The 21,835-nt window shown below is 37.8% G+C and overlaps 1 protein-coding gene across 3 annotated transcripts in view; it reads left to right on the forward strand.

Moving 5' to 3' along the window:
• LOC114134312 (AT-rich interactive domain-containing protein 1B-like) overlaps positions 1–21,835 on the forward strand; it is a 195,364-nt gene that overhangs the window by 34,344 nt on the left and 139,185 nt on the right. For 2 of the 3 annotated variants that reach the window (XM_028000831.1, XM_028000833.1), the window contains exon 3: positions 15,831–15,986. In XM_028000831.1, the coding sequence (XP_027856632.1) occupies positions 15,831–15,986 (156 nt within the window). The remainder of the gene's footprint in view (positions 1–15,830; positions 15,987–21,835) is intronic. The other variant, XM_028000834.1, reaches the window with a different exon arrangement.

The following is a 21,835-nucleotide window of genomic DNA, read 5'->3' on the forward strand; positions in this document are numbered from 1 at the left end:
TTTCCCCAACACCACCTTGTCATTGAACTTAATTAAGTACATACTTTATCCTGTAAGTAGTACTTCTATTGCTTAGTTTTTTAAAAGTTTGCCATTAAGAGATGACAGTTTTTTAAAATGTCTCTGATGATCTTCTCCCTAATAGTGCAGTGCTGTGAAAAGGTTTAGGAAGAGGAGTTTTGGCCCACTCTTCTGTGCAGGGGGGTTTCCAGCATGAACAGGCTGTTTAAAGTTATGCCAATTCATCTAAGCTGGGTTCTTCCAGACTTAAACTTGACCACTCCAGAATCATCCTTTTTTTTAGCTGTTCAGAGCTCGATTTCCTCTGAATAGAAGGCATTCCTTAGATGATTTTCCTGCTGTGTAACCTGAGTGATTTCCTCTGAGGAACAGCATTCGTATCAAAGAGTGATGTTAGCATGACCTGGTAGTGCCCAAGTATGATATCCGTTCACTAATAGATGACTCTGATCACCATCTGATTTTTTGGTGCATTTCTACCGTCACTGAAGCTGCAGCAGGTGAAAGAATATTTAATTAATGTAGATCGCAGACATCTACACATTTTCACATTGATAAATAAATGACACCACTAAACCTGCATTTTAACTCAAACAGTAAGAATCACAGTTAAAATCTGTTGAATACCAGTAATAAACAATAACATCAAGACAGTTGATTAGGGAGGCAGGTGTTTTGGGGAATGTCAGGTCACATGAGAAAAGTGTCTGTGTGGGAAACTGGAATGCAGCTGAAATGGGGAAAAAAAGTGCTGCCAATTCTGAGCGTAATTTCCTGTGATGTCAGCGTTGGCAGACAGGGAGGAAAAGGCATTTGAAGGAAACATTAGTGTTTGATGTGAAAGGGAAGGGAGGGGATAGGGGGAGTGAGAGAACGCAGAGAAGAAAGATATCCTGGGAAATGGTTGAGAGGGAGAATGAGAAGAGGAAAGGTGTGTGTGCGTGTGGGGGTGTACATGCGTGCTCCGAGGAGGAGGGCAAATGTGTCAACCAATCAGGCAGAAACCATTACCAGTGTTGGATGTTTGTTCCTTACATGCTGGGCCAACTTAATGGGAGCTAAGCATTTAAAGTCAAGTGGAAATGCAGCTGACCTGCCACTTGTTCACTACACACACCTAGAAGACCACAAAGAAACCAGCATCCTTTCAGGCTTTGTGTAGCTTCAATCAAATAATTTTTTGTTTTGACAAATATTTATTGGTCTAGAACAGTGGTTCTCAAACTTTTTTCAGTGATGTACCCACTTAAAAATATATTTTTAGTCAAGTACCCCCTGACACGGGCAAAACATTTTTGGAATTAAAAAGAGGTACAGTGCTGTAAAATCACTGTCTGATTAATTAAAGCCAAACAACTTATATCAGTGAACCTGACAAATACATCCATATTGCAAACATTGCATGGTTAAACAAAAAAGACAAACAGAAGACGGTGACCACCAGGAAGGTATAAAACCAGTCAAACCGTTTTATTTTAAAGGATATTGAAACTAAATACTGAATATAAAATTCAGTGCATGAACACACATTTATATTTTATCGAACTTTTCACAAAATAATTTTTCCCAAGACTTATTATGAGGAGCCTACTGATTTTTTAAAGATATTTTGAAAAGCTTCACGTACCCCCTGCAGTACCTCCACGTACCCCCAGGGGTACACGTACCCCCATTTGAGAACCACAGGTCTAGAAGTCATCAACAAAGAAAAGTAGAAAAATTATACACTGGTATTTTTGTTAAAAACATCCATCTAATATGTGCATCAACTTTTTTTCAACTACGACATCTGACCAGGACAGATAAAGAACATTTGCAGGTGATCTTCGCATGTTGAAACTGTAAACTATTTGCAGTTTTTTGTGCATTTGCATGCTTGGTGAAAGCATCAGACTCTTTGTTTTGTCCTGTGAATCAGTACTTTAAGTTTTGCAACATCCGTTTTGTGGAACATAAAGTCCTGTCATGACTTTGAAGTATGTGTCACTTGTGATGTGGGCCTGGTTTAGTGGTTTAGATAGTGTGTGTATTGGTTCAAGTGCGTCGAAGTTTCCAACAGTGGCAGGACTGGGTACATTACTTTAGCTGGGACTTCCCCCATGTCATTTGTTCCATGTTTAAAGATCAAGTGAAATAAAATTTCATTTCCCATGAAGTGCACCCACTTTTCTAAAATCTAGCATGTTGAGTTTATTGAGTCATCAGCACAGACAAAGTGTTTGCATAGAGTTGCATGAGATTTAATCGTGTTATTTTTGGTAATTGCTGTGATTTCCAGCAGCAGTTGTGTAAATGCCGTAGCAGCTGAACAAATGTGTGGCGCACATGGCATGTGAGTCACATTCATATTATTAAGGCAGCATGTCTTTTTACACTATTATGTTGTTTTACATTGTTATTGGGACCAAAATTCAAATGTAACACAGATGCTGTTCAATTTTATCACAAACATACTTATACATATAGGCAGTTAACTTTTCAAACTTTTCTAGTGAAATGTTGAAAGTTTAGTAAGTACCCATATCATATTTACTTATCTATTTAGAAAAAAACATGGGAGTTTGCAAATGCAAAGATTTAAAAAAGAATTTTGAAGAAGAAAAAAAAGGAATTTCTGCAAAAGTCCAACAAATTAAGTTTAAACAGCTCACTGAGTACATTAAGCTGCAGTATGACTATAATGTAAAGTATTTGTGTTTTTCTTCAGCAGTTCTGATGCTATTGTCTTGTTGGATGTGAAATTCAGTTTATTTGGTTGTATCTATTCATTTCTAATTTATTTTTTGAAGAAATGTGTTTAAAAAATAAAATAACAATCAATTTAAATCAAGTTTAATTAAATGTTATTTAAGCAACATCACATGTTATGCTTTACAATCCAAACCTAGTGTGGCTCACTGCCACTAACAAACATTAACTGTAATTTCTTTTGAAGGCAAAAAAATAAAACAGATTTGCCTATTACTTGTTTTTCCTCCACCTTTCCCCATATCTCACAATCATCTTTGAACAAAATATTGGGAATTCCATTGTCAATAGAAATGTATAAATGAGATGTGATTATCAGTGGTCATAACATTTTGCATGATGCGCATCTGTATTCTTTTCAGCTGGTCAGCAGCTGTGTACATTCCTGAACAATAAGTATTGAATGATGGCTCTTCTTCCTTTTTATTCGCTTCATGTGTCAAAACATCTTTGACTGCTTCAGATGTTTTGCATGAAAGTCTGAGCAAATGTGAGGCAACCATCAACTGTGCTTTTTATTTCCTTACATAAATAGCCACAGACACTCTGTGTGAAGTAGCTTTGGTGTAAATCGAATGGTTCAACAACAACGTTAATTATATATCTCACGTAGCGGTATAGTAACACAAACTGTCTTTTATGCATAACACCTTTGTGTTTTCCTACAATATAAACATATCTCTTGTAGAAAAAAAAGACCTGTCACAAATTGCACTGTTTGTAATCAATATGTAGTAAACATAAGAAAATGTATTTTTAGTCTATTGCTGTCATAGTGGGTTCATAAATTTGCCTCTAAACATCTAGGAATTAGAAAATGGCTGCAAAGCTTAGGTTTCTCCAGTCTGTCTAGAACTCTTAATTAACATTTTATTAAAATCAGAAGTGCTGAAAGGTGAGCTGCCTTCACCTGAACAGACGCAGGCAGCAACAGCATCAATTCTTTGGCAAATATTCAGTATTTTCTCCACAGGTGCTTAATTAGAGTGATTGAGATCTGGGCCAATCTGAATTGAGGGCATAACTGCTGTTATAATTGTTCATGGATTAGAGGACTGCAATCATGCACTATGTTATCTCTTAATGGTAATGCTGTATTTCTGCTTCTCCTTCAGTACACTGACAATAGAAATAAAGAAAGAAAGAACAAAGACAATACTTGTAAGAAAATTGGGGGAATATATTAATTCTTCTTAATTTTTCACCTTTACTGAGTGTCTGTTGCTTCAGTATTACCAGAAAAACAGATGATTATCATCACAAAAACAGATGATTATCATCTTTAAAAGTAAAAGCTGCAATTTAGGATTTGTATGCAACACAACTTTAAGGGAACTAGAATAATATGCTCAACCCAGTGGGCCCTTCAAAGATCAGCTACAGTGTCTCAAATGTTCAGCTCAGCTCTCTGAAAAAGATGTAGGCAAGGATGTTATGGTATATGATGATATTATTTTTATTAATGAGAATGATTTCAGCATTCATTTAATTTTTTGGTTCCATTACAAATCTTTCACTTTCTTTTAAAGGTTGTCAGATAAGCAGCTAAATAAACATAGCTCCTCCTTACAGGTGCTTCTTTAACAATAATAATAAAAAAAATGTTAAAAAAAATATTTAAAAAGCATCACCTTTGACATACAACACCCAGCACGTTGAATAACACCCATGGTAAAAATGTGCTAGAACTTTATTTTTTTATTTTATTTTTGTCGTGGTAGTAGCAAAATTTCACACAGAAAAAATGGGAACAAATCAAAATTTTCATTTGAGTATATTTGCTCAGTGGGAAAAAAATGCCACAAAAAGAAATAAATGTTCCACCCCAAACAGTTAAAATTAATTAAATATGACCAAAACAGTTTTTTAATGTTTGCTGTTAACTGCATCAGGGTGACAAGGAGTTGTTTATGCCGTAGGGGGATAAAAGCAGCATGTTGGATAAATAATTAAACTATAACATTGATACACTTCCTGATGTTACTTTCTTAGGTCCACCTATGTACCTGTTATCTCAATACACAGATGTTCGGGGAATAACTACGTATCAGACTGAAGGGAGCTGAATATAAAGGGCACACTTTTCAGATTTGTATTTGTTAAAATTTTCAAAACAATTTGTCTTATATTCCTTCCACTTTTCAGTTGCGCACTAATATGTTGAATGAAATATCTTTAAAACACATGAACAGTTTTAGTTTCAATGTGATAAACTGTATAAAATACAATTTTGCAAGGTTCTGCAAATCTGACACCACTGAGGCTTATTTCTCTAAATGCCTTTTTCTGAAAAGGAAAGATAAAAGAAAATGACATTTAGGTAGGAAGGAAGATTTTTCACGTCTTTATCAAAGGTCCCAATTTATGTAACATTGTAACCAATGCGAATAGGATGTAAATTTACACTATGGTTATCGTTGAATAAACGGCGTTGAAATTCCTTGTGTGACCAGACCTCATCTTGTGGGCTATTGAGCTTAAAGAGCTGGATGGTCAATTTATAACATTGCTTGAATGGCGGGGGGGACTTTGAAGCACTTAGGGGGCCTGGGTGGTAGGGTTGCCTCTGGGGTTAATGCAGCCCGCATTGCTCGCTCAGACGGATGACTGGGAAGCCCCAATAAATCAGCTTCTCTGCCAGGAAAGATGGAGACAGAGGAGGCGAAGGGGCTGCAAAGTGGACCGCTCCAGCCTCTGCTCACACCTCTTTTGACACCTTTTCTTTCTTGTGCCCTCTTCAGCACTACAACTCATTCTACCTCATGGTACACACCAACTAAACAGAGGTTTAGGTGAAAGCAGATGAACCATTTTGTGCGATAAGACAACAGGGTAAGAAAAAAAAAAGGACAGTGATGGTGAAATGCCAATGAATTAAAGGGTCCTCTCTCACTGCAGAATAGATGAAGCTTCATGATCAATTAATTAGCAAGCTAGCCTTACGCATGTCAGTGACTCTTAATAGCTGGCTCTCATTTGTAACTTTTATTACTTTATTGCTTTAAGGTGGCCCTCAGCCAATCAAACACAACGTAGAGCCATTTCACTGCGCCCATTATCTGAACAAAAAGAGAAGCTCCCCCACCTCCACCTCCAACCATCATTCATATACTAGTTTAAGTGATGCCATCAATTATAAAGCATAGGGCTACCATATACATAAAGAGAATGACAAAACACTCAGACACATGGAGTAATAAATTGCTTGTTCCCTCAACACAAGTAGAGCAAAATATTAGAGCAAGTTAGACATGGATTGTATTCATTGTAGCAGATATTTTACTATTGCTGCTGTTGTATATTCTTTGTTGCATTAGGCCGCCATCTTCATTTTTACAGCTGATTTAAGGTTTGAATTTAATATAATTTGGGGTTGAATTTAGGTAAAAGATGCAAAACGTTGTGTGTTTTTCAAAGATCAAAACTCAGCTCTTTGTGTTTGCGGTGCCCTATACGTGCCTGTTTGATAAGATAAAAGCACCAAGAGATGAAAGTGGAGTGAAACGAAGGGAGCGAAGAAGAGAGCCGAGGAGGAAAAAAAAGGATGCTTTGCATCTTTACTGAGTTAGAAGGGGATTAGTCGCTGCTCTAATTGGCTCGCTGAAAATTCTTCTCAGTTTACATCCAGATTAGAAATAGATTTTTTTTTCTTACTTAGGTCAAGGGGGATCTGACATCTCAGCTTGTTCATTTGTATTTCACGGACACAGAACCTCTGCATTTATAAACAGATCAGAGAGAGCAGAGATGGGCTGGGATGGTGTTGTCAAGATTAAACCAATGAGTGAATCTTAAATTCATTTATTTCTTTATGGACTAGCTTGTGGACAAAGGGAGAAGCCTAACTTTTACTTTTTCAGTTTAACACCAGACATAATAAAAACCAACATCTCCCATTCTGATTCCACTTTGGGAAAAATCACTAAGTAAATCTATTTTCTTCATAATCTTTGCCTTCACAAAAACAAATTGCATTTGTGTATTGTTAACATCAGACTTTTGCCCATTTTATTGGTTTACTTTCTGGGCTCAGTAGAATCTGATCAAACTCCATTGCATGTTTTGTGAATATATTGGATCAGAGGGTGTAAAATTACAGTCTGGTACTGTTTTAGAACAGAGATTTTACATTTTGCTGTGGCATCCTCTTCTGTTTCATTTTCTCACCATACTTAAAGATCGTCTGACTATTATGAGCTAAAAGTTCAGCGCTTTGTTCGCGGTTCATGAGTCTCCCCAGGTGGTCAAATAATTATCAGCTGAATTAATTAAAAAACAGGGAGAACTCCTTTGCTGTTTCAGCCACCCTGGCAAGAAGACTGAATCTTCAACAATGGACACAGAGTGTCTGCATGAGTATAAGTAATGCTATTTAGTCATCTCTACATGTCTTATGATTTTTTTTTCCTCAAATACCTTCTTAAATCTCTAGTGCTTGCTCTCTGTTTCATCTCCCATACAGTAACATTACATACACACACCCATGAAATGTGTTGTCAGTGCAATCTCTTCCTGACCAACTGGTCACTGATCAATCAGGCTGAAAATCAGCCAAGTGGGAAATCACTCCAAAATAATATTTCCCCTCCAAAAACAAAAAGAAAAAAAAATTGTCAAGTTTTAAGAACTGGATATACTTCCCTGCTTTTGATCTGCAAACCATCGGACTCATCACTAGACCCTGTTCTGTCTATTCCACAAAACTTAACAGTTGACAGGTCAGGGCAGCACCTCATCACATCAGCATCCATCTGGAGACGGTTTCACAGCAGGAGACCTAAAATTCAAACATAATCTCCTGAACTGATAGTGGCCACTAATGGTGAAAAAGTGCGCTCCAACTCCCTCCCCTCTTCCCTTTTCCCTGCTTAGGTGTAATTGATATGACTCCTACACAACCTAGAGCTTGTCATCACAGCAAGCGGTAAAAAATGAGTCAAAAATGATTGATCTGATAGATGTTTTAGTGCTCCATTGTGATGTTTACATGGATCACAAGCACTATATTCTTGATAATGATTATTTTCTATGTGTCAAGAGTAAATGTGCCTTGCTTTAGGTTCCTGTACGAAATGTCTGCCATGAACGCTGAGAAATTACAAGTGTAGACATCTTAAGTGATTGGTTATTTGTATCGACAGCTGGACCACTTTCATGTCACCCACTTTTTTTTTTCTCCTCCACAGCCATTTTTGACCCCGTCACCGAATCACATTTGCCTTTTTTTTCCACCCTGTTGCCTTTCTTTCTCGATTTCCTCTCTGTGCTGTCTTGCTTGGCCTCAGATTGGGGTCAGGAGTTTAGTAGGGGAAAAACATTTGAGCTGGTGGCACAGAGCCCAGAGCCACTCACAAAAATAAAGAAAAAACAAAAATAAATGGCTTTTTACACACACACACACACACACACACACACACTCCACACACATAACAGACCACATTAACCTTTTCTGCTTCTGCAAATGTTTCCATCATGGCTCAGTCTAAAATAGCAGCAACAAGAAGCTACTTTTTGTTTCATTAGCTTATGCAGAAGAAACTGAGAATAAGAGAAAGGAAAGCTTGTTTTTCAGGGTTCAGAAAGTAATCTACAATGAAAAAAAGTGCATGTAGGTATCAGATATCTTTGTGTCAGTTTACAGCCACACTGTCTGCTCACTCTTACTCTATCTGTGCTATTTGATGGTATCAACATGTCAATAAGTCACAATTGCTGAATAGGCAGTCGTGTGTTTTCATTTGAGAATAAACAGCTGAAGTATATGGAGCACGCTGTTCTTTATATAAAAAAGTAAATTGTCTAAGATTGCATGCACAACCTTTTATTTCTTGTGTTGCCGTTATCTGGAAGTGTGCCTGTTTATTAAGTTTTGGCCTCACAGAGCAGGCCGTCCTTTAGGTGGCTCGCATGTCAGGATTCACAGTGCTGCACATCGCTCCTTCTGTCCCTCACTACCTCACTCCTCCAAGGGCAGCTCATTCCTGAGGTGTCAAGGGCCTCCGATGTATGAGAAGGGAAGTGGGGGAGGTGAGAGAGATGAAAGACAGAGAGGGACGGGAATCGCCTTCACCTTGGGGGAAGAGATACGAGTGGATGACAAGAACAATGATGCATCCCTTATTTCTCTTCCTTATGTTTAATCATGAGCCTGTTGAAGCTGACCCTGTCCCCTGGCGCTTCATGTGTCATTATGGGACTCACCTTCGTTTACAATTTATAAGTGTGCAGAGTTTTGGCTGTGATGCAATGATCTCATCACCACGTAGCACCTAAAAACTGCTTAATCTGTTTTTAGTCGTTTAATTTTTTTCTCACCCAAATGTCCAACAAAATAAAGATTTTTGTTGCTGCTTATTTCAAATCTTTTATTGAATATATTTTATTTAAATATTTTAAAAAACTTGAGACATGTTAAGGTAACTTTTTATTGCCATTGCAAACACATTGAATCTTCTGTTAATGCTGGAAAGAGGCTTTGAGCTGTAACAGGTCTGCAATGATATCTTTGGAAAAACAAGTCAATAAATTTTTTTAGAGGCACAAATGGCCACCCACAGTCTGTACAGTCTCAGTCTGTGACCTGAATATTCTCTGTGTATAATTTTACTATAGTGTCTATTTTTACCTCCTAATATGTTTAAATGATTTAAAATTGATGGCCATCCTTTGTTGTTCTGTTGTAAGCAGTTATGGTTTGTGGCGCATTCCCTTTGACAAAGCCTTTTCCACCAATAAAGCACAAACACAACATTTTTGATTCCTGTTAACAAGCACTTGCACGTTTATTGTAATAACAATAAATGCATTATTATTTATAAAATGTTGAAATTTTATATAAATGTTGGGTTTTTGCAGAAATTTTGCAATTCTCAATTTACTGTTTACTTACAAAATATCTCTGTCAATATCTACGGCTTTTTAAAATTTCCTTTTTTTTTTCCACAGTCAGAATCTTTTAGGCATTACATGTGACACAGCGAGAGCACAGCTAACACAGCAGGTCAACTAAAAATTGTCACTTTTGTGTTATTTAAATGCCTCAACTTCTTGCAGTGAAGAAGCTTTAGAAAGAAAAAAGGTGCGCCAGCTGCCACTGTTGTCAGGAGTTATTTTGATAGTGGTGCACTTTTTCATTCCCATGACTGACACATCTGTCAACACTGCCACTCCTGTCTTACCTTTCACCCGCTGCCTTCCCTTTACTGAAACGTCCTCTTTGATATCTGTTGTTAAGTCTGCACTCGGATTTATCAGCTGCTGGAAATTTTAAATATGGAAAGAAAAAGCCTCTGTTTCAGATGCTGTCTGTCAACAACTGGAATTGTTTTAACGCTGCTTGCTTTAAATGTGCTTGGATATAAGTATTTTAAAATAATTTGAAGCATTGTATCATGATAAAAGTAGTGGAAAAGGAGAAATGCATAACAAGCTACATGTAATTTTTTTCTCAATTCAATATAGAAAAGAGTGAATATGATATAGAACTGTTTCTCAGTTGCTTATCACTGTATTGTGATCTATTTTCTTCATCCAAAACTCATTTTTTATATCTCGTCTGTGTCTCTCTGTTCTCTCCACAAATCTTTTTGCTTCGATGTCTTTATCCATCTCTCCCTATCTGTCTTTATTGTGCGAAACATCGCCTTATCTCTTCCTTTAAGTATCTCAGTCTGCAACACCCGTCCTCTATCTTTCTTCCTGCCTATCTGTCCATCTCTGTCTCTCTAAACATCTTCCCTTGCCAGTATAATTCCAGATTCTTTTGTGCTTCCCAAGCCCTGTTTCAATTTCTGGCAGCTCAGAAGGAAATTTGTTCCTTTAAAAAAAATGTATAGTGTCTTGCAAAAGCAATCACACATCTGACGTTTTTCCACATTTTGTCATCTCAAACTTAATTGCATTTTCTTGAAATTTGATTTGAGAAACATGCAAAGTAGTAGATAATTGTGAAGTGGAAAGATGAGGATCAAATGTTTTTGCAAATTATGAGTGTGAATGTCACCCTATAACTTTAATACTACTATATACAGTGATCCAACTAAATATAGAAGTCACCCAATCTTAGAGGTATATTGCTTTTTCAGGTTGCTTCTCTACATTTACTTTTAAGGAAGTGTGAGGTTTATTCTAATAAACCTTAATTACAAATGGGTATAGTTTTGTCTTAGTAATACATGCGTCTGTTCTGTGAAGATTTGTTAGAGAACACCAGTGAATAAACATCATCATGAAGACCAAATAAGACAGCAGACATGTCAGAGAGAAAGTTAGAGAGAAGTTTAAAGCTGGGTTAGGTTAGAAAATAATAACCCCCATTGTGAATGTCTCACTGTTCAATCACCAGAAAATAGAAGGAATTTAGCACAAGCGCAACCTTCTAAAAACATGGGCATGCAGCATCCGGCCACCAGGAGTACCATGGTAACACTAGAGGAATGACAAGGATCCACAACTCAGATGTAAGAAGTTTAGGTTTTACAATCCACAAACCTTGGCTTTGTTGAAGATTGGCACGAAGAAAGCTTTTATTGCTAAACATCTGTAAGAAGTCATTTTTAAAGTTTGCAGCAAATCATATGGGATGCACAGCAAATATGAGAAGGTGTTTTGGTCAGATGAGACCAAAATTAGCATTTTGTATTAAATGCAAAACACTTCGTGTGGAGATCATCCCCAAATACCCCACAGTAACTAATGACCCTGTTGGAAACTGCAAAAGACTTGAGACTGAAGTGGAAGTTTTTCCATCAGGACACTGATCCAAAATATACACTTAGTTGCGTAATGAAAGGGTGTCAGTCACAGCACATTCATGTGTTGTAGTGGCTCAGGTTAAGTTCAGACCTAAATCCAACTGAGAATATGTGGAAAGATTTAAACATTATTGTTCAGATTGTCTCCAACCTCTTTTTACTGACCTTACATCAATTTCTTCTTTAGATGTGCAAATCTGGTAGAAACACGATGTGAAAAACTTGTTTATTTTATTTAACAAAAGGTGATTCTACAGAATATTGACCGGAAGGGCTGAATACAACGGTATGCAACACTTGGTTAAAACTTTTCTTTCATTCTACAAATACGCACTGCTTTGTGCTGGAATGAATCAAAGTAAAATATGTCAAAATTTTTCTCTAACATGACAAAACATGAAAACGTTTTAAGGATGTGAATACTTTTTTTTTGATGAAGTAGCATTTATTTTTACCAGTTGCCTTGCTGGCATGTAAATGTTAAAAGCTATGCATCGCTGATGTGTGTGCCTGTCAGGCCTGTCAGGATGTGGATGTGAATGTGTTCAGGGGTCAGTGTGATGGCACTGGTTAGTGCTCTGGTTGGCTGAGCCCATCTGTCACTCAAAACAGGGCCAACCTCTGGCCCCACTCACCAGTCAAGCGTATCAGTGCTTTGACAGAATTATGAAGATTTCTGTCCGTTCTTCATCGTCCCAATTGAATTACAAGCAGCGCCTAGTTCTGTGCAAGGCTTTTTAACGGCTGATTTAAGGGACTTGCACCTCTGCATGTACTTCGCATACACCGTCTGCTTGAATGAGAGTTAGCATGGCTATTTAATGCAAAAGAGAAACTTCATTGCCTGCCTTTTCATACCATTCTTGTTTTGATAGATTTTTGATTGAGTTATTCTCAGTTTGTTGTGCTTTTTGGGTCTTAATATACCACCAAGGCTTTTGTTTTCATCACACTGCTGCGGCAGTTTATGGCGAATTATTTGCTTCGCAGGACGTCTATCCTGCGTCATTTCTCCCCACAGCATTTCACATCTGTTGCCGTTTCATTACAGACGTTTATTTGACACCATGTGCCTGCCAAGACACTCTGGATAAATCACACTGTTATTTAGTCTGCTTCTCTGCACCTGAGTGAAAGCAAAAGGCAGAAATGGTCTTATTTTCTCCTTCCAGCGGTTATTTTTATTGGTGCAGCCAGCAGCACAGCAAGTCTGTTTATCGCTAAACATATTCTCAGTCAAAGAGCATCAGGTTTCATTGAGTTGGTGTGTGCTCAGCAGGTACAGTGCATTTATGCAGTCTGCCCTAGCGATCAAACAGAAGCTGGATCTGAATAACTCTTTCTTCCCACCCAAAGCCACTTTGGCAGGTTGCTACTCGTTAGACCTCCAGTCTACCTACTGCCTGTGTGCTTATTTGACTGAATGGCAGGGGGTTGGTATTTCTATCTATTCATATTTGTGACTGTCTTACTTGATTGTCTGCATGCTATGGTAAAATTTTTGCAACCTATTCTGTTAGAATGCAACAATGACATACACGCTTTAGATGATGAACAGTTTAGAGAAAAATAGTTGTTACACTATGAATTGCTACTAGATCTGAAAGAGATCATGCCTAAAGTCTGCTGCTAGTTATTACATTTGACAATGATTCAACAAAGATATCCTTGACTTAATGGCCTAAAATTCACTGCATTGGAAATCATTAACACTCTGTGTTGTCATATCATAGTCACACTTCAGAGTGTTATAATTGGATTTCATTGGATAGACCAAAACAAAGCACCACATAACTGTGAAGATTAAGAAAACTTATACATTGGTTCAAAACAAATTTAAGTACAACTTGGGGTTACAGTATTTGGATGTGCATTGTACATAATTTACTCTACAACACTTAATTAAAATCCAGTGTGACTCATTACACTCAGAAATCATGTTGATTGTAATGGAGCTGAAAATCGAGGAGTCTTGGAAGAAAATATGTTAAAGGCTACAAAAGACATGACTGGGACAGATGTTCACTTTCCATCAGTCTCAAACATACAGCCACAGCTATAATGGAATGGTTCAGACCAAAGCATATTCATGACTCAGAATATCCCATTCAGACCTAAATATATCTCTTCACAGATGCCTTTGACCTAAGCTGACTAAGCTTGAGCTATTTCGCAAAACACAGGAAAATTGTCAGTTTCTGACAAGCTGGAAGAACCCAAAAGACTTGCAGATGTAACTGGAGTGAAAGACACTTCCATAAACTATTGTCTCACAAGGGCAGAAAACAAAGACACATCACACTTGTTAGGTTTTTTTTTTTAATATATACCAGAGAATTTGCATTCAGACTATGAACTAATCATCCATGTTTCATGCTGATAATTGGTAAGGGTTCTTACCAATTATGCTCTTCTGAGCAGAAGCTACAGACACCTAGTCCTAGTCTGTGACTAGGAAATTCTTGTATCTGGATGTGTCTGTGGAAAGAGGAACCCTCCAATGGATTTCTGGTCTTGATTGCCAAGGTGACCTAATCTTCAACAATCTGAGAACAGCAATGTTCCTGTTGAAGCTCACCGTGTTACACCAGACTGTCAACACTAATAACTGGACAAGGCTGCTTCACTTTTACTGAAGAAGCTTCGATGCAGGCCTAACAATACGCATATGTGAGAGAGTGAGTGAGCAATGGTTTATCTTTCTGCATTCATTCAAGTATTAAAGCATCAAATAGTAGCTTAGTGTGTGTGGGGGGGTGCGGGCGTGTGTGTCTGTGTGTGCAGTTCTGACTGCTGGTAATGAATCCAATGGTGCTGTTGGCATGAGCAGGGCCATGCTATTAACCTCTCTGCTAGCCTGACAGATCTCACCCTGTCTGTCCATCTCATCGGCCTAATGACACGCTCTCTCACTGTAAGCTCTGCTCACGCACACACACACACACCCCTGCACACAAACCTGTTTTTGCTAATCAAATTTCCACTGAAGTGAAAAGTATTCAACACTGTCCAATTACTGCTATTGAGAAAGTCAAAAGCATTGAGAGAATATTTCTTTTCTTACAGCCCCACTCAACGGAAGGTTCTCTTCAAAACCTGTTTCAAACGTATTAATCTCCACTGGTACTCTGCTGTCACCAGATCAGATTTCACTATGTTCTCCACCAGCCTTGAGTTTCATCATGCCTTTTATGTTAGAGGGGTTTCTCTCTCATAAAGCCTCTGCTCCGGCTGCATGCTCTTATCTGACAAAGCTGTATAGTGTGGTAATTACGTCATGTCAGAGGGCCCAGTAACATCATCATTCGAGATATAAATCATGCTAAGTTTTACTTTGCTAAGGAAGATTTAAGACGACATCTTAAAGTAAGGCATTGGAAGTGGACAACAAGCTTGACAGATGCACAGGGCCTTGTGAAGGTTTAACGAGTTTGTGGCAGAGCAACATGACATGATGAGAAGGAAATATGACATTAAAAGTGCTGTCAGTAGTTGTAAATGTTGTTTAATAATCTGTTCCTGGCTGTTTGTGTAAATGTGTGGCTGTCTCTGTGTGAATAAGGAAATCCATGCAGCAGTTAGAACACCTGGCGCTGTCTGTAGTCATAACAAACAACATGAAGGGATTAAGTCTACATTTGTATTTGTGCCAGCTTGTTACATGCACTCCTTGTTCGCATTTTCCCTTAAAACCACCGTGTAATACAGCATTGCCGCTTGGCATGGCTTCACCCCTATGAATTAGTTTTTTTTCTTTTTTGTTCTGCCCTGGAATGTTACCACTCATCCACGTGTCCCTCATTAAGGTTACGGCCTGGGACGGACCTGCAGTAATATCTAGCACTTCTGAACTCATCTGTGAGTTGACCGAGTCAGAGATAATGTAAAGAGGTGGATGCATTTGGCAAACTAGAGGACATAAAGCTAGAGGTGTCTTCAGCAGGAATTCATTAAGCTGAGGACTGATCGGAGGCTGGTGGTTGCCTTCCCCCTTTTAGAGCCTGCAGCTCAGGGACAATTGGTGATATTAGAAAATATTATTTGCATAGTTTTTTTGTGGCTTTGGGCAATGTTTCTGCTTCTTATTTCCATGTCAAAAGCATTCCTCAGCAGGTGAGAGACTCCTTTTGTGAGACTTTTGACCACAGCACAACTCCAACAGCTCTTATTCCTCCCTGTCTTGTCAGGGTCTTAGAGCTGTGAAGAAGTTTATGCAAACACAAGCTGTTTAACATGAATGATGAGAACTGAGTTGCAGTTGTATCAACATTTCCCCTGTAATAAGTTTTTTTTTTTTTTTTTCTTCAGCAGGTTGCACCATATGGCCAGCAGTCGATGGGAGGGTTCAGCAGGGAGCAGCAAGGAGGGCAGCAGGGAACCCCTCCGTACTTCAGTCCTCCTCAGCAGACGCCCACAGGCTTGTCCCAGAGTTCCTACCTGCAGCCTCGACCACCTCCGCAGCAGGTACTGTCACTCACATACAGAACACTGTCACTAGACAAAGGTGCATGCTGCAGTTTATTGCCAAAACAAGTCTCTCCTGTGTTGTTAAGAAAAAAATTATAGGAGGTATTAAAACATATGAGTCTTGTCACATTGCAGCAACAAGCTCCTGGGTTCAAACCTTGATCTGGGTTCTTTTAGGTCTCTAAATTGTTCTTAGGTATGAGTGTGTTGTGTGTCCAGAGTGTACCCTGCCTCCCAAAAATTTGCCATCATATTTTTGTGTTGGACTGGTGACCTGTCCAGGTGTACCTCGCCTCTCGCTCGCTGACCGCTGGAGGTTGGCAGATATTGATAAGTGTGTCTGATAACGGATGGATGGATTTTTGCTGTGGTTTAAAGGCATTTTAATAAGATGGAAGAGAAAGGGTTGGAGTGACCACAGTTTTCTCCACCTATATGAAGCATCAATTAGCACAGTACTCCCCCTTCAAATTAAAAGCACTCCCTGTTTGACTTATTTAGAAAGTCGAGTTTGCATATATTGGCTTAACACATTCTACTGTTGTTCTTTGAAGATAATTGCATATCTATATTTCTAATAAGTAATTTACTTATTTTTTTGTTTGTTGAATTTAATGTTCTGTAAAAAGTCTATGTTACATTAGGTTTAAAGGTTTAAGTTTTAGGTTTAAGGCTTGGAAAAATTAATATATACACTCTTTAGATAGATTAGGTTTTTATTATGTACATGTCTCAGTACGTCCACACATGTTGGACATTTTGTATGCACTAAAGTCTATCAGATGAAAAACCAAGTCTCAGAACAACAGAGCGTCTGGAGTGCAGATATGGATCGAGACATTTTCTTCTAAGTTTCCAGCTGCTTTTCTGTGAAACATTTCCATTCTGTAGCTGGGGTTCAAGGAGTTGTATTTTTTGGAGTAAAGTGAAGCCTGCCAATGTGTTTCTTATCCACTGTTAAGAATGGGGGATATGTCAAGCTGCATAGAGGAACTGTGGGCCATAGACCAGCACTGAGTCATTGTAGAGGAGAGCAAAACAAAACAAGAAAAAGAAAAGAACAAGGTAGAAAAGACTGCAACAAGAGAAAATAAAAAACAAGCAAAATAGAGAACAGCAACAGTCTTTCCAGAAAGGCAAAGAGAGGTTTTTTATTTTGTTATTGCAAAGGAACCTTTTATGCCTGCTAAAGCTTGCAAACAAATGAATAGTATCAGTATGCAACAAAACAAGACAAAGTATGACAGTCATTTCTACCAGGACTTTTATGCATTATTTGGCATCCAGACAAAAATGTCTGTGCATACAAACTTAGCCAATAAAGCTGGCAATTTTGTCACAAGAAGTTATAACAAATTTTGATTTGCAGAAAAATTATTATATCAGGCACCATGTATTTTTATTAGAAGACACGTTGTCATTGCAGTTCACTGTTGTTCAAGTATTGTTCCAAATGTCTTTTTTCACCCCAGATGTTAAAGACATGCATCTAAATTATGTGCAGATATATTTAAAATCTGCACAAGCTGATGCTGTCTGACAATAGCGAAGGCATTCATTTTTTAATTTACCAAGATAAATGCTTTTTTCATCCAAATTGCAATATTCACTAAAACGACCATACAGAAAGACGCAGTGAGCAGAAAGGCAGGTAGTTACAAAAAGGAAACCGTAAATTTTAGCATATAATTTACATACTGTGTCAGCCAATAGGGCCGCATCTCTTGCTCTTGTTTCCTCACCTACGACACACACACACACACACACACACACACACACGCACACACACACCCACACAAATTTTGCAGCTTATTGAACAAACGTTGTTCACTTTAACAAGGAGAGGCTAGAATCCATGGCCACATTGACATTTTCCGACAGTAATGGTGTGTTTTCATCATGGCTGATGATATGGCGGCAATTGACCCACGTTGACATTTATACTCTAGGTAGTTCAGCCCCAAATACACTGATCGGCTCAAGTCTAATTTCACCTGTGCTGATAGGTTACTGATTGGTTACTATGCCAACCTCTGAGGTGACCGCAGAGCAGGCTTCCTGTCGTTTCTCATTGCAATGCATGCACAGTATTTTATATTTCAATCAACATGCACATTTGCATCATTGCTACATCCTGCTGGTTTTACCTATAATCAAGAAATCTTTCCTGTGGTATGTGTTACAGCTATAAAGCATTTTATGCTTCAGCAGCACAGCGGGCGATGTGTGTGAACTCCTAGCTTCTATCTGCACACCAGCGCAATATAGCCAATAAATTCACACATTTTTATCAGCTAATAAGCCTCTAGCTTCTATACTTTCCCATTACTCGTTAAAGGTCTGGCTCACCAATCAGCAGTCCACTTCATAATAAACTTACTGAAAATACTTTCTGAAAATGGAAACAGGCAAGAACATCTTTGTAAAAAAGGTGAAACGTTGAATATTTTGCCTGTAAATTAGATCTGAGCTTCATTCTCAGTTTAGAACAATGACTAAATACATTTGATCAATCATTAAAAAGTGACATTTTACACATAAGCAAGTGTGTACAATGGCTTTAGGACTTTAGGTTTGTAAATTTTCTCTGTTCAGTGGAGGTTTTAAAGTATGAAATAAATAGTAAAAAATATCAAAATTAATTTAAATAACAAAGCGACTCAGTGCTTGTTTTTGATTTTGTATCTAAGAAGTAAACATGTCTGAAAATTGAACTCGCACAGCAGAGTTGGGCAAGATTACAAAAAGATGATTTTTTTTGTATGCTTTGAGCTTTGTGTTATTACTTTCATTTTTCTGTCCTGAGTGAGTGTGTTCGTCTTTTTCTGCATCCATACGTGTGTGTCGGCTTGTGTCTGCGCGTACACTAATCAGGCAGGCGTGGTGCCGCAATTCTGAGCTGTGAAAAGGTCAAACAGTGACCTTTGTCTGTGATTTCTGTGCTGAAATGAAACATGATGTGAGCCGCACCGAACGGATTACACGCACGCACCCGTGCACAATCGCAAGCGCACGCCAGATTACGATGTCATTGTGGTTTTGACCCCTGTTTTCTGACCCTGCATTACTCTGAGAAATCCAAGCTGAAAAGTTCTTTATTTTGTTCTTCCGGCGCTCTCAGCAGTTCGTTTTCCCCCTACTCCACTCCCATTAACCCCAGCCAGAGGACATCCTCTCACTGATGGAACCATTCCAGCTGCCTTTGACACAGTTTGCTGTGCAACAACTGCTATTAACTGTTTTTTGTAACGAAATGGAGCAAAAATGCCTTCCTTCTTTGAGTCTGTTGCCCTCTCATGACCGCATCTGATTGCAAGGAGCAAAACAGGATAAAAAAGACATTTTCAAAGATATCAGCATTCATACAGAAAATAAAAATGTATGTTACACCCCTTTGGAGAAGAGAATTTTAAAAGCATAGGTTAGTCGAGAGTAGAAGATATCGTTGAACTGGTGTTTGAGAAAAAGAAAGGCATGCTATATTTAAATAACTAGAGTTTTCTAATTAGGGCTTTGAAAAAAAAGTCTCCTCACAGATGTCATACTCCATTACAAATAGGTCTGATAAAGGTAAAGAAAATTAGTGTGTAAATAGATTTAGACAGTATTTGACCTAATTTATTATGTTGGAACTTCATTATGCACTGGACAAAAGCCATCCAAACGGCATCTATTTGACCTTAGAGCCAGCTTGATAATAAAAAGAAAAGTCCAGGCCATAAAAACAAATGCTAACTATTTACCAGATATACAGCAGCATAAAAGAGGTACAGAACCATTGAAAACTACAGTATGTGCACCTTCAGAGATTTGTACTTTTTGTTTTGCTGGTTTGTTTTTTGTTTTTTTTGTAAATCAACCTTTTGTGTATTGGATGCACTCTTGGTATTTATCTCGCCCCTGGAAATTTCACCTCTTTTTTTTTTCAATTTATGGTCAGTGGCTCTTTAGTTCCAAGACTTTATATCTGGATTTTTAGTTTATTTAAATGAGCTGCAGATATTATAATGGCACTTCATCCTAATGATGGATAAAATGTTCTTTTTTTTTTTTTTAATTTCATTTACAATAAATAAGGCCTTTAATTCATAGCAGAACAATTTAATCATTTGTCAGAAGGGCATAATCTGAGGAAGATGATATTTTATGGAGCATATTTTCTTTACAGGGTTGCATACAGCAAAGTGTGATAGAGTAGGCTCTGCAGCTGAGCAGAGCAGGTGAAAAGCAACTCTGGCCATCTGCCAGACCTAAACTCATAATGTTGTTCTGCCTTTGATCAGCTTTCCCTTGGAGCACACACCATTTAATTTTCATTGAGAAACAGTGTGTTAAACTGATGTTTATAGACTCATAACGTTAAACAGAATTTAGCTGCACTTTGTTTTAGTGTTCTTTAGAATCTGTGGTAGATCGTGTGCTCTATTCAAGTGAGGCTCGAATTTGACTGCCAGTCTTTGGGAAAAAAAGTCAGTCAGCTTTTTTTCAAAGTCCTTTTTTCACTTTCCTCTGTGTGAAACCGATCCCAATTGCTCTATTGACTTTTACCATTTCCTCTTCCTGTCTGAGAGTGGGCCCTGGGGACCGGTGCTTTAGCATAGATGAACTCTGAGCTGATTGGAGGGGACAAGCTCACTTTACAGGGACTTGCACAGATAGAGGCTGATTTACTGAGATGACATGCAGCAATGTTTTTTATCTGGTGTTGACAAGAAAACCAGACAAAACAAGTTTGTTGGTGAAGCTCCTTTCATTCACACATACTTAAGTGTGTTTTACAGGTTGATAAGAACAACATTTTTTCAGATGTGGAAAAGCAGTCGTTTTCAAACTTTTGGTTGAAAGTACTCATGGGCCATTTATTTGATGAATACTTTTTTTTTTAGATTTTTTGCTTGCTCAACAATAAATTAAATACAATACTTTGATAAAACGGAGACAACAATCTGAGTTTTGTCTGTGTGTAAGTGTACATCTGAAAAATAAGAACGCTCTTACACCTTTGTTAAAAAAAAAAAAGTTAACAAAATTTTTCAGATGCAAATTTTTTATCTCAAAATTTTTTTGTGTGTTTTTAGTAACATGACTGTTTTGGTCACTCATTCTTCAGAAAGCCTTACTGTATTTTACCAACTTTGATGAATCGGTTTGGCCGAGTCTGCTTTTGAGTAAGCCACTCGTTGATTCTGGTCCTGTTAATGAATTTAAAATTTAATTTTTTAAAAATGTGTCTAATAAGCAACTAATTATTTGTGTTGTACCTACCATTAAAGACATTTAATGGTAGGTTAAAGATTTTAATTTGTCAACATCTTTTGTTTAACATCAGTTAAAATTTAACCTCTGAAGACTGGGAACATGTAGTATTGTGAATAGTGTGGGCAAATCATGGAAAAAGTATTTATACAAGCTGTTATTGCTTGTACAAATACTACTGTACTGTACTAATGCATTAATTCAGTTTCCCTGCACCATAAACGTCACATCAACATTATTATTTATAGCAACAGTCACGCACTGCTTCTCGTAAACACAACGTAGAATGCCTTCTCCTTTGCATTACAATCATTTTTTAACTTTAAAGCTTTATCTTCAGAATCAAACTGCCTTGTTAAATAATATTGATATTATGTTGTTAATATAGATAATTTTTTCCAGCTTTATTGGACACACCCTTGGTTGAAAAAAATGTCTGACCTATAGAACCACAAAATCTCTTGCTATTAAAAGCACCTCTCTAACAACATGAAATGGGCCTAAAGATTTGTAAAAGCTGCACATAATAAACATAAAGTAATTGACAACTCTCATCCTGGAAAGTGTTTGAAAGCCTCATAAATGGTTTC

Source organism: Xiphophorus couchianus, chromosome 19 (assembly GCF_001444195.1).
Source record: "Xiphophorus couchianus chromosome 19, X_couchianus-1.0, whole genome shotgun sequence".
Taxonomy (NCBI): Eukaryota; Metazoa; Chordata; class Actinopteri; order Cyprinodontiformes; family Poeciliidae; genus Xiphophorus; species Xiphophorus couchianus.